Source organism: Camponotus vicinus, unplaced genomic scaffold, assembly GCF_025532165.1.
Source record: "Camponotus vicinus isolate PSW18456_S1 unplaced genomic scaffold, iyCamVici1.0 SCAF_10, whole genome shotgun sequence".
NCBI lineage: Eukaryota > Metazoa > Arthropoda > Insecta > Hymenoptera > Formicidae > Camponotus > Camponotus vicinus.
This window is the reverse complement of record NW_028141946.1, coordinates 6,772,283-6,785,992: the sequence shown is the minus strand read 5'-3', so window position 1 is coordinate 6,785,992 and position 13,710 is coordinate 6,772,283. Positions and strand designations below refer to the sequence as shown.

Below are 13,710 nucleotides of genomic sequence, written 5' to 3'. Positions count from 1 at the left end.
GTTATTTAAAAAAGTGCAACTCTTTTTAAAATATTGAATTTTTACAGTTTGATCTTATACAAATTTCGAGAATTTTGGGAAATTCATTTCTTGAAATTTTAATTAGTACTACTTTTTGTCTGAATTTTCTCAATATTGTACAATTTATTTATTATCAATATTAAAATTATTATAAAGTTATTTATTTATTATCAATATTATACAATTTTAAATTAAAAGATTTGTGTGAAAAGTATAAGAAATTAACTAAAATTGCAACAGTTATAACTCCAAGAATTTCTATATAATTTTAACTTTAATTTCCAAGATTTAAAACAGTATCAGAAGATTTTGGTATGAGGAAATGGTATAAATTAGAATTTCTCAATCATTGCAATTCTAAAAACTTTAATCTTATTGTTCTTCATACATTAGAGAAAGATTATAATCTAAAGAAAAAGTCTAATTTTGCAATTTCTTTGTATATCTTTATTGTCCATCAATTCTCTTTTCTATTTAGACATATTTAAAAATTTGTACATATTTTTTTAAAATTATTTTCTTAATTATTGGCTGCGTTCAGCAGAAAAAGCTGCTTTACAACTGTTGTAAAATTCGTGAGCCTGATTGGTGTATGCTCTTAATTTTGGCTGAAGAGTATACTCTAAGAGTATACACCAATCAGATTCACGAATTTTACAACAGTTGCAAAGCAGCTTTTCCTGCTGAACGCAGCCATTATTACAATTAAAATAATTGTATGTATATTGAAAATATTTATACAAAAAAATAAATATTGCTTTCTAATTTACATATTAAGAATCATTATATGGAATAAGTATTAGGATGTACATAAAAAATATGCAAAGAAAATTTTGCACAATTTAATGTAATATATTACATAGTAATTACTATTATTATTATGTAATATTTTATATAGATAAATATATATTAATATGTCACTTATATTAAAATGTAACATATTTCAAAATTGTAATTATAAAAGTAGACAGCTTTATATATAAAAAAATTAAAATGTATATAATATTAAATAACATTTAATATTAAATACCTGTAAAATTGTCTTTTTATATACAGGACGTTTTCTTTTTTAAGACCTAATCAAACAGATGCAAAACACTCTATATTCTAATTGTTTTAGATAAAGCTGCTTTCACAATGTATGACATATATAATAATGCATAATGAAATAATTAAAATAGCTAATACATATAGAAAATTAGTGCAAAGCATTATCCCTTATATATGCATGATTATGCATATATAATAATGCATAATGATACATTATAAATAGTTAAGCCATTGAAAACGATATCACGGTACTTGATTGCATCTAGACTGCACAATTACACATTTTGTATAAATACAGATTGCTGCAATATTGAAGTATTTTCCATTTACTCTAGATCAACATATATATCTTAACAGTGATAATTATTCATATTATGGGTCTAATTCCAGCAATTCTTTTATTCTTTTGGCAGAGAATTCTACGCCCTCCATCGCTTCTTTTGAAACCTACAAACATCAAAATCAACGATATTGATATGTATGATGATAACATGATAATTAATTCATATAAAATAAATAAAAAAAGTTTTACATGTAGGAAATTGAAAAATCCATGTGGCAAATCTGGCAATATATCCAATGTAACTTTGTTACCAAGCGAACGAAGTTTCCTTGCAAACATGATACAATCATCGAGACAAGGATCAAACTCTACCGTCTAAAAGCAAATATTATGTAGATGTTGTAAAATATTTAATCTTAATAACGATTACAATACGTCGCATTTTATATTATCGACAATTATAATAGAAGTTGAAATAAGTACCAATATTTTCATGGGCGGTAAATGAGCTAGCATATCGTCTGGTGCGAGATAAGGACTTAAGAACAGATCTTTTGGTATTGTAAATTCCTCCCAAAGAGGCTTAGCATTCTTCATATCGAGTTGCCTGATATCCTTATTACTTCTTCCGAGGGACCAACCGAACAAAGACCATGATTTGTCACTTTGTCCTGAAACATTACCATCTCTGCTGACACTGCCATTTTCCACAACAGGCGACGATACTGAAGCTGTGCCGGAATTTCTGTACATATTTAAAAATCTGCTGATATATTCTTGAGGCTTCACGTGCGCTTTCGGACCTTCAATACCTATTGCATTAAAAGATCTTTTCAAAATGTGCACTCAAAAGAGAAGTAAATATACTTTAATGAATACGATATAATATGAATATATATTATGGGGCTATAATGGCTGATTTGTATGTACCATCGACTTCTGTTAAGCTGACAGAATTTAACGTCGAATCAGATGGCAGAGATACTAATTTTTGCGCACCATTCGCGCCGTCTCCGTTTGGACTAAGAGCTAATGCTATAAGGTCACTTTCGCTCACTTCTGCAAAAGACTCTGTATCCGATTTAGCGCATTCTTCAATCTCATGTTCCCTATGGAATAAATTCTATTTGTATATGCATATATTATAATCATTTTCATCACAAGAAAATGTACATGCGATAAATGACAAAAGATACGATTAATTTTCGTTTAATATGCGTTACTTTTTTTTCCAAAAATCTACTATAAAAAAATTTCTTTAAAATATATCTCATCACATATAAAAATACTTTGAGTAGAAAAAATACGTTGATTAGAAGAAAAATTGTAATTTTAATTAAAATCTTACTTTGGAGATTTCTTATTATCAGATCCTACGTAAGCCTTCAAGCATCGTACCATAAAACCAAATGGTAAGAGCGTGTCTGTAAGACAGAGCATGCGAGATGGTGATGGAATGAAATCGATGAATATTGGTGCATAAGCTACAAAAATACCATCTGGCCTTTTTATATTTAATTGTAGACACTTCAAATTAGCCCCCAAGTTTAAATTACCCCCTGCAGAATCACCTGTCAAAATATTAATTATGAATTTTTCATTTTTACTGTATTGAAAAATCGGATCAGCTATTATACATATAAATATATTAAAGATAGACTTTACTTTTACCTTACCGACAAATATCACTTTTTCCGCTGTACTTCCGAGCAATGTACTTGCATGCTTTAACGCCCATGCGTAAGCATACACCACTTCTTCAAGCGCGCGTGGATAAGGAGCTTCTGGAGCTAAACTATAATCTATGCTTAAGATCGGTACTCCGAGTGTTGTAGCCCAATTATATAGATACATTTCGTGCGATCGTGACGTTTGTGCCACAAATCCACCACCATGAGTATGAATAATCAGTCTGTCGCATAGACCATGTAATTCTCCTCCTATACCCCCAGATCCGACCTTAATGAAATATTGTATTAAAATATTATTACTTGTTTAGTTAAATAATTTTAAATCTCTATTTTATAAATTCTATAATTTATATCCTCACTAAAATATAAATCGTATATTTTATTATATGTATATAAAATAATCAAATTATATATATTTTATTTACCATTCCTAGACGTCGTTTGGAACTTAATAATCTAACATGGATCGGTTTTTTCCCAATATGGCTATTTGGTATTGGAATTGAAACAATCCCACCATCCAAAGTGGGCAGAATTAATTCTTCAGGTGGAATAGATATGAGTTGATTGATGACTAACGAGGGCTTTACTATAGAAAGTATTTCTAAAATACAGATATATATAAGTTTTATTATTTAAATATGTAATATGTACAATTAAAAAATAGTTTGAATATCTAAATAGCATCTGTTATAAACAAATATTGTAAATAGATTTTTTCAAGGTGTAATTATAAATGATATAATTCTGCTAATTCCTTATTTCTTACCGAGTTCATTGAGGAACCAAAATGCTTGGGCAAAAGAAATATCAGCATATTGTGATATATTGACAATACGACGTGCTCTCGCTTCAGGATCCAAAAAATATTTGATGGAATTAGCACATCGTCCTAGTATCGTATCATTATTATAATACATTTCACTATAAGAAACCATAGCAAATCCTATTGTTTTTAATACCTTTTTTAAGCTATTGCCGTACTGAAAAAGATAATAGATTTTTTTTAAATAAACGATCCAACAAATATTATATATTATTTAGAAATACCTGAAATCCTACGCATCTACCATAGAAACAGTATTGATTAATATTTTCTGCCCAATTGAGAAATTCTTGAGCGTTACGGTCTAGTATGAACAGTGACAGTTTTCCATCGCTCATTACTTCTGTACTCCACGAGTATAATATTTTTAAATATTGCAAGAATGTCTGTAACGATACCAATAACTGGGAGCATGCTTCTATTTCCCTGGGAATTAAACATATAACGCAGAATGTTATACATTAAATAAATGTACGATGTATGTAGTTTCCATAGTATTATAATTACTTCATGTGATGGTTCTTTCGGGAAAACATGGAATCTTTCTGATGATACATCTGTCGGCAGACCTGTTCGGAATGCACGATACATTTATCAACCATCGAGAGAAAACTTCTGTATCCATTTCCTGGGGTTTCCTCATCAAAATCAAAGTGTGGCGCGAACTTGACTATCTCATTGTACAATGGCTGTAATTCATCTAATTGATCCAGGATCAGCAGTAATGCGGCCTTGATCCTGACACTGCTTTCGTTCTGGTCGGACGCAAAATGCTCCACACTGGTACGACATAATTTTCGCAAAACACTCCATTGCAACGGTTCATCTTCTTCTGGTTGGTCGAACGGTCTGTCAAAGTCATCGTTGGACGTTGACATCTGAACGATCCTAGCAGACATATAATACTGACTGATGTAAAATTCTTTCTCTCTTTCTCTTTCTCCGTGCGTTTGATTTCTCTGATTAATTAACTTTAAAATAATTTAACGACGAAACAAACTGTGTACCATTGTGCATCTTAGCTAGTGATCGCCTGACCGACTGATTGAATTTTCAAACATACTAGTCAATATATCACAAGGCCAAGGTAGCAAATGTCAAATTATATCAACGGGACATTTAATATATTCTCAATGAATGATTAATATATGGTTTCGATAAGGGCCAGGTTAATCTAACAATAAGACGTATATCACATTGCACTTTCAGCGTAGATCAAATATAAGTTTGCGAAGGATGATAATATTAATTAATTGCACGATTATCCCAGTATAATTCTGATGCAGTGCCTTACGTGTGACGCAAAAAAACTTCACTTGACACTTGACATTCGCCGAGCGGTTCACGCTCGCGTTTAGGCAGATGCGCTTCACGATGTGAAATGAGAGCACGTTCCAGTTTCTGGGACAGTTGTCTGTTTATTTCTCTCTTTCCCTCCCTCCCTTTCTCTCTCTTATGCTTTCATCAAAAAGTTTTGATAAAATGGAATGAGTAATAGAATTCTCTATCGAGAGGAAGCTCATCGATAAAGATCAATATGTATATGTATATATATATATATATATATATATATATATATATATATATATATATATGCAAATAAACATGAATCATGCTACGTCGCACAAACTTCTTTTTGTTTTCCTTTTACGTAAAATTGTTGGATTAAGAATTAACGCATATATAATCATTGAGGATTTATATAGTTAAATATTTTTATACTAGATGCGATATATGAGGACAGTTTTAAATTTTTTATTGTCGATCTTGTCGAATAATAATTGTAAATTTAATGAAAAACGATGAGTTAATACAATGCTAAAATATATTGAATAATATATTGAATAATTTTATAAGTAAAAGCTTCAAGATATATCGAGTAGCTTAGTCGTAGGATATCTACGAAAAAGTTTTATGATAAATTTGGAATTAACTTTTTATTAACGCGAAGTTATATAAAAAATTGAGCAAGTTAGCAATTTTTATTTTTTATTTACAATATTCAGTATCTTTTGATATATTTGTTGCTTAAGCATTTTTAAAAATTGGTTTTTAAACATTCTTAAGAAAGACACTTGAGATTTCATAAATAACGATAATGAGTCGTTAAGTATTAATGAGACAAGAGCTTCAAAGATAAAATGCATCAATAATTAAAATTTTTTCTCTTCCTACTGTACATTATCAAATTATAATTGTATGAAATTTCTATTTTCTAATCGTATGATATATCCAATTTCCGCTCAATTTAGTCTTACTTATGGCACAAATTAAGAAAATTTACATAAATAATAAGAGATCTAGGCAATAATAGTACGAATGATAGATCATCGACAGAAAAAAACTAAACTACCAAACTCACTAAAACTATTACCCGAATTAAGGAAAAATGATATGTACACAAAGAAGCGATGATACATCAATCGATGAATGTTTCACTGCTCAACGACACCACGTGAATAACGATGATGATTTTATCGCGAGACTTTTGTACCTATTTATCATCACTCTCGAATTAAAAATAATATCATTAAAATTTGCATATATATAAATTACTAATAAAATCGCGATGATAAAAAAACGAGCTGGAAGTTGCAAGAAAAAAATACGTTAATTGGCCGTATTTTGAAATTAAAATAGATGATTGATAAAAGCAACACGCATATACGATAAGCTGATGATGCAGCACTATCACCTACATATAAGATAGTTGATTTATCATTATTTTACTGTAGATGTAACGCATATGTATTTTTTGTTATTCCTGATGTGCATCAAGCCTTAATTGGATTCAGACTATATACTCTACTTTGATTCTTAATTAAATCACTTGTGCACGCAATAATGAACTTTTGTCTCAACTGACGTGCATGCGACTCTGACTTCAAAACTGTCAATGATTTTGTGAACGTTGTAATCAGATAATTGCAAACTATAAATTGTATATAAAATTGCATACTATAAATTGTATATAATATTAATACCATAATTTTAATGCCATAACATAATATGTAATATTAATATTATATCCTAAAGATATATAAATATGTAGCCAATATTTTATTTTACAGAAAATTGTTATTAATAGGCATTATTTTAACATTTAATTCATTTTTTTGTTTCAATCAAAAACAGGCGAAATTGCAACGAGATAAGTGTAATGAAACGCGCGGTTCGAGATTCTTTATAATTTATTTTTATTGATAAGTAAAATTACATTTATCCACAAACACAATACGTTCTTTTCAATGGGGTGTAATAATGCGTTAAAACTTGTGAGCGGCGAGGAGAAACATTTGCGAAGGAGAAAGAGGGACGAGGAGAATTTGTTTCCTTAGTCTTTCGACACTGGCTCTTATAGTTTTTTCGTGAACAACGGCGAATCATGGCATTTTCTTTCAATCACAATTATTAGTAAAATAAAAGAGAAGAATATTGAGGGTTTCAAATAATTACGGAATTCATAAGATATACTTTAAGTATATGAAAAGAAAATCGTATCTGAAATAAAATTTCTCACAAATCATATGGAATCGCCTCACATTAAGCTCTTTAATCCCTACATATAAGGTATATGGGTTTATTATCCCATATATTTAAAAGAAATGTATAAAGCCGTTCTTTGTGCGCAGAGTTCTCCATATAATTATGTGATTAAAATTCCAACAATACAAGACATAAATATCTCATGGAATGATTGTTTATAGCAGTCTCACTTTATAATTGCCACAATTAATTCATTTGCATCCGTATTTCCGCTACGAAGATTGCCATTGTTCACAGAAGAGAAAAGCAAAATCTCTCACGTGCTTAATATAATAGTATTTTTCAGAATTTCAATTTTCATTGCTATGAGAGAAACATATTTTAAGAATAATTGGGATTATCTTTGCGTCACACATAGATAGATTTCCACATTTGCATTATATTTATATGTAAATAATACGACGCATATTATTAAGCCTTTCACATACAAGATGAAACGTCGATTCGAATGTCACAATAATTTTGCAACAGGTTTTGTTTTGCGTCAAATTATTTTTTGCAACGCGCGGAAGCAAAATTGATTTTCAAATAATTATTCGAACGTCGAATAAATCGAACAAAAAGTCAACGAAAAAGATATTTTCGGAATCGAAAATGGCAGCGTGTGGCTACGTAATTCGCGCTGCTCGTCAATTATCAAAATACGATAGAATAACGGCAGGGAGATACCGAAAAAATTATAAAAATAAAGTCTAGTGTGTTTTATAGTCTCATTATTATACTCTTTCTCCGTCTCTGGACTTGCTAATCTCTGGACTGCGGCTTGAAGGACGTATATTTCTTTTTTCTTCTTCTTCTTCTCCTTTTCCTCACATCTCACATGGCTTTTAAGCTAAGTTCAGTTACCTCGATATAATATATATATATAATATATATATACTTATTACCTCTTTACAAAAATCAATTCTTAAACTTATATATACGGAGGTGGCCCGATGCAAATTCACAGTATCTTGAAGCGCACACTTTTCTTTCTCCATCTTTCTCTTTCCTTTTTTCCTTTCCTTTCCCGCCACAACCGAATCACCGAAACCATGATATGCTCCGACTACTGGCTAATACTGATACCACCCCGACGTCTTCTACGAAAGTCATCGGAGAGAACATTGGACCGTTGTTGCCTGCGTATGGCGTAATATCCTCGTATCGGCGAGTCTCGAGATTTACATATTTATATACGCGAGATACAATGTGCCAAATCTTGCTGCTTGCTTTGCGCTCAATCGCGTTGAATTTGACGAACGATATATGTATACGCGATCAAATCAGTCCTGATACCGGCCAATCGCAAACTATCTTTCCGTGCGAGAGCAGAGGCTCCAGCATCGTGAGATTCTTAGAAAAATAATAAGTACATACAATCGTTTTTTTTAAGGAAGGTCTTCAGCATCTGTGAATCCGTATCAAGGTCAGGTTCTTTTATATGCGATGTTATCAGTGTGTTGTTTAACGACTATATACGCTATAGGTACATAATATTTAATTTAATATGTATACATGTATATGCATGTGTATATTTTCATATATATATTTGTATATATATATATATCTATATATTATTCATACGTCGCACACACACACACACATATACATATATAATCGATATTTTATATCATTATTGTTAACGCATTGATGCTATCTGTTGTTATTCATATAGTCATAATACATTCACTGGTATAATTGCTATCGTCTTATGATATATCTAAAATAATATTTTTAACATTCAGCGATGTGTGTTGTTTATGTGTGTCTGTGTCTAGCATCTGTCGATTATACACACTCTTTTCCACCGGAGTTGCGTGAAGACAAATGATCGCTGTGTATGCACGTGATTCGCGTTAGATAGATAGGAGAAAGGCAGCTGCTTCACAAGTGCGCTTAGGAATATAATATCTAAAGGATTTCTTTTTTTCTTTTTAATCGCTCTTTGATCGCGGGCGATTATCGTGTGTGTCATGTGACACAATTGTAGCAAAGTGAGCGCAATTGAAGGGGAGGGCCACCTTAACACGTAATCGGGAATGTATGCACTTATGCGTGAACATTCGTGCGGGGCGTTTCACATAAGAATACAGAACGCGACTTTTAATTGCTATTTATCATCATAATAATAACTATCGCGCTCCGCCGAGCTGAATCCGTTCCTTATATTAGATATATCGAGATTCGTCGGGGTGATCGACCGACCCGAATGCCTCAAGGTACGATACGGTACATTAAACGACATTAAGCGATGCTTACGCTCTTATCGTGCCTCCGCCATAGGATTAGACGTCCTAAAGACGAAAAAGAAAAAGAAAACGTTCTAATCTCTGAGACGTTTAAAAATACATCGCAATCTTTCATAGACGACGTAGAGATATCTTAATCTCTCAGACATCGTAAAGACGTCGTGACTTTTTATGTGTGTTTTTTTTAGATGTCTTTAAGACTTCTGTGGTGTGTGTGATTATATATTACCACATTACCACAACCACTAATGGACGGTAATGGCTCTGTAGATTGTGGCAGCGCGTTTGCATGCGCCGGCGTTGAATGTACCGCGTCACATCGCAAGCTCCTTTCCTATCAAATAAGTTCGACGAAAGCGCGAACGTGATTTCGAATTAAAAAAAAAATCGAGAACCGTGTGTGCTTTCTTTTCCCCACGCGACCCTGGCGCTAAAGTGCGGGCTACTACCTTTTTTTCGTTTGACCATATACAAATATATAAGCATTAAACGTGTAATATATATTATATCATCATCGTCGTCGTCGTATATAATTAGTAATATATCCTAAGATAGTTATTGTATGAACGATCTTTTTTTCCCTTTTTTTTATCCCGAGAACGCAAAACGCGGAAACGAAAGAGAAACTCTTACTTCAACAGCCGCCACTCTTTTTCTTTTTCGACCTAACATAGTCGGAGGTACTAATGCCACTCGAAAATGATCTCCGGTTGAACTGTTCCTCTTATTCGGCAGCATCGGCATGATCTGTCCGATGTGACGAGCGTCGTTTCTCATCGGCGAGATCGAATAAAGCTGTCGAATATTCTCCATGCTAGCGTTCTCAGCACCTCGACAAAACAATGAGCTTTCGCGTAGAATGATAGAATGCTTGCTTCCTCATCATCGTCATTAACTTCGAGATATATGTCAATGATTCTTAGTTTCCTTACATCTTAAGGTTCTTTATCATCTAAAAGTAGACGTTAAGTACTGAAAAAGGTCACCGAGAGAAAACGAGGCAGTGGGAATCGAACGGAGACGGAGAGAATAAAACAGCTGCATCACGAAGGTAAGAGTGAAACGTGCAACGATAACATGGGGCGTGTGTTCTGATATTTTAAGAGTGCCGCGTAGCTCGCTCGCGTTTATTTTAGCATAACGATAACGATTACGCGATTATAATCGGAGTATTTACGTCTATATGCTGCTCCCAGTGACAAGCTACTACAAACGCTATCGCTTTTTCTCGTGTAGTGCTTAAGCTGCGTTATGTTTTATTGCCATTTTGATTATCTCCGAAAATATCAGAACCTAAAAATACAACAAAGAGCGCAACGACAACGTTTACCGATGTTTACATCGTTCGTGTAAACGCATGTTCTGTCGTCATTCGAATGATTCATCTCCAGGGAATAAGAGCGATCAGTTACGATCAACGTCGATCCATGGAGCTTCCGATTCGAGTGCACAACATGTAGAGGCGGAGGAACATCGAGGTAAGTCTAAAAACGGCGTTTTCTACTTTTACACAACGCGAGCGCTCCTTCCTGCGTTTTTATACCGACATGTATATGACAACGTAATATGAAAATAATATATGCATGAGATACTTCCGAAGATAGCGTGTAACACTCGTGTTTGTATGGCACATAAGTGTAAATTCTACATCATTTTATCTCCCGTAGAATCCGTTTCGTTCCCATCCAGCGTGTATCCCTGCTACAAACTTTATTTTACACATATTGTCAATTCTTTGCGAAAATCGATTTACACCACGACATAAAGCCGAGATGTGTAACAAGTGGATGCGATATACGCGGAATGTCTCGTCGCAAGCGCGATCTGCCGATTAAGAAACGCATTTTCTGAATTAGCGTATCTCCGGGAAATATACATGTTCCGGATCTTCGGAAGAATCTCGCGGGGAGAGGGGGGTTAGAGATATACATATTATTTATAGATCTTACTCTAACAAAATACTATAAGATTCTTGAAGAAATACGCGAGAACGAATACGCGATTGCGACCAGCTTTAGAAATGAAAACTGAGGCGACGGCCAAATTATTCCTTCACCTCGAAGTATTTGTATGTAGGATTCTCGTAACCGTTGATCTGCATATTCGCGACGTGCCGTTCTTCCGGCGTGGCTGCTTGATCGACTTCGATGAAACCCTGTGGGAAATCAAGAAACATCATTTGCATTAATAATTGACATGACATTATATTATTAGAATTACTTGTCTTACATTACGCATATTCTCGTTTGAATCATATATATTAAAGTTAGAAAATATAAAATAGAAATTATATAAATTATATATTATATAAATATGTGCGCAAAGAATGATCACCAACTGCAATGATACCAATGTGTTTTTTAATGTGACAACATACCTGGCTGTGAGGACTTCTCGCACTGCGTCTCTTGAATACCGCGACTGCTACAACTGCAGCTGCCATGAGTGCTATGCCAGCAAATGCAAGTGTGAAATACACGGATCGACTTTCTCTATGATACACTTCTCGCCTTACAGAGTAACCCTGGGAAAGTAATATGTTTTGTTGATTGTAACAACAAGAAATTCATAAAGATATTTTTTATTAAATATATTATGTATCATACATATATTATATTATTTTATTTCTATTTAATAAATCTATAAAATTTAATTGATAAATAATAAGTATAAATAATGAATTTTAAAAAAATGATAATTATGTTTTAAACATTATAGTTGCACTTCTCTTACCGGCTCGGAATGAGAAACATCATGAGTCATGCTGTGAGCTGCTCTGACTACGCCCTCATTATGCATGGCAGCGACCGCGACGGTTTGCTCCGATTGCTGAGGAATATCCTTGGTATCAATTGCTGAATCATTTTCCTCGTGTTGTTCCTGCTCTGTGCGCAGTTCGCCGCGTTCCACTTTACGTTGCTCTTTGCGCGCCCGCTCGAGCTGCTTCTGATGTTCCTTCTCTGTAAAGTATGAAATATAGTAAAACACATTCGTTTGTACAAATTTAATAATTATTTGATAACTCATCATAAATACCTTGCTGCTTGCTGGCAACATCAGCTTGGTACTTGTCTAGAATGGCTGCTTCTGCTTCCCGCGTCATCGCCAGCAGCAATCCCGGAGTTTCATCTTTACTCCTGAGGGCCAAAACGTAATCGTCCATGAGACGGCCAATCTTCGCGCTTAGGTCTGGATATCTGAACATAAGAAAAGAAAAAATGAGTCTCTAACGTTTTTGCGACCGCGGTTTTCGCTTTGCGTGTAAATCGTATCGCGTGATTCGCGTATTTAATGTATTCAAGGCAAAACTATAGAATAAAATATATACGTTACCGTTCCAACATCAAGAGACTCTGGTTGGTAATCCTATCGATTTCCGCCAGATGCTCCAAAGTGGCTGGTTTCTCCCGTTGCGCCTGTTCCAAACTGCTATCGAGGAGATGCTTGTAATGAGCAATTGTATGGTGTCTGTCCTTGTGAAGGGCTCTGAGTAACTTTTGCAAGCATTTTTGAATGCGGTGCATCTATAAAAACACATACAGCAATTGTAAAAATTATTTTTTGCATAAAAGTATAGGGAAACTTACATTCGGCGGCGTTTCGTTAAGTGCCGCTGTGTAACATGCCATGGCTTCTTCATTTCTCTGTTTAACAGCCTCCTAAGAAAATAAAATTATTGTAGAATATAATTTTTACTTAATAATTTGCCTGTTATCGCTCAAAAAATGAGTAATAATTATGATAAAATTTTGAACAATAATAATATATATATTTTGTTTATATTTTAGTTTATATTTTTCACATATTTGTATAGATCAAATATATTCCTTTATATGAAAAAAAGATATCATACTGTTACAAGTTCTTGTCATTTATTAAAAAAATAATAATAATTAGAGATAATTAAAAATACATCTATCTTCATTCAATATTCTTTAAATTTATGGACAAATCATTTAGTTTGAAAATAACATAAACCTAATTTAGAAAATTTTATAATTAATTAATAATAATTAATTTTATAATTATATTAATAATTATATAATAATAATAATAATAATT

The 13,710-nt window shown here is 32.9% G+C and overlaps 2 protein-coding genes across 7 annotated transcripts in view; both read right to left on the bottom strand.

Moving 5' to 3' along the window:
* Positions 1-370: 370 nt before the first annotated feature.
* Hsl (hormone-sensitive lipase) lies at positions 371-6,302 on the bottom strand. 4 transcript variants are annotated; one of them, XM_083079954.1, is made up of 11 exons: positions 6,272-6,302; positions 4,379-4,759; positions 4,096-4,297; positions 3,815-4,028; positions 3,471-3,649; positions 3,031-3,313; positions 2,703-2,925; positions 2,285-2,463; positions 1,838-2,166; positions 1,604-1,729; positions 371-1,518 (listed from the first exon to the last, which is right to left on the bottom strand). In XM_083079954.1, exons 1-11 carry the CDS (start codon positions 6,289-6,291, stop codon positions 1,444-1,446), a joined length of 2,211 nt encoding a protein of 736 aa, XP_082936080.1. In that variant the 5' UTR covers positions 6,292-6,302; the 3' UTR covers positions 371-1,443. The 4 variants fall into 4 exon arrangements, with proteins under 4 accessions (XP_082936080.1, XP_082936084.1, XP_082936083.1 ...); XM_083079958.1 differs by having other exon boundaries at positions 6,246-6,293; XM_083079957.1 differs by lacking the exon at positions 6,272-6,302 and adding an exon at positions 4,879-5,408.
* Positions 6,303-7,044: 742 nt separating this feature from the next.
* Appl (amyloid-beta-like protein) overlaps positions 7,045-13,710 on the bottom strand; it is a 43,006-nt gene continuing 36,340 nt past the window's right edge. For 2 of the 3 annotated variants that reach the window (XM_083079293.1, XM_083079292.1), the window contains exons 10-15: positions 13,236-13,307; positions 12,982-13,172; positions 12,685-12,845; positions 12,382-12,608; positions 12,026-12,172; positions 7,045-11,803 (exon numbers count right to left, since the gene is read on the bottom strand). In XM_083079293.1, coding sequence (XP_082935419.1) covers positions 11,693-11,803; positions 12,026-12,172; positions 12,382-12,608; positions 12,685-12,845; positions 12,982-13,172; positions 13,236-13,307 — 909 coding nt within the window. In that variant the 3' untranslated portion in view covers positions 7,045-11,692. The remainder of the gene's footprint in view (positions 11,804-12,025; positions 12,173-12,381; positions 12,609-12,684; positions 12,846-12,981; positions 13,173-13,235; positions 13,308-13,710) is intronic. The other variant, XM_083079294.1, reaches the window with a different exon arrangement.

Bases quoted from the DNA above. Each gene is read 5' to 3' on its own strand.
- Hsl (XM_083079954.1), bottom strand. From the start codon at position 6,291: ATGTATCATCGCTTCTTTGT. The intron at 4,760-6,271 runs GTACATATCATT...TATGTCTGCTAG, and splicing joins ATGTATCATCGCTTCTTTGT to GATCGTTCAGATGTCAACGT. The intron at 3,314-3,470 runs GTAAATAAAATA...TATTTCATTAAG, and splicing joins CCAAACGACGTCTAGGAATG to GTCGGATCTGGGGGTATAGG.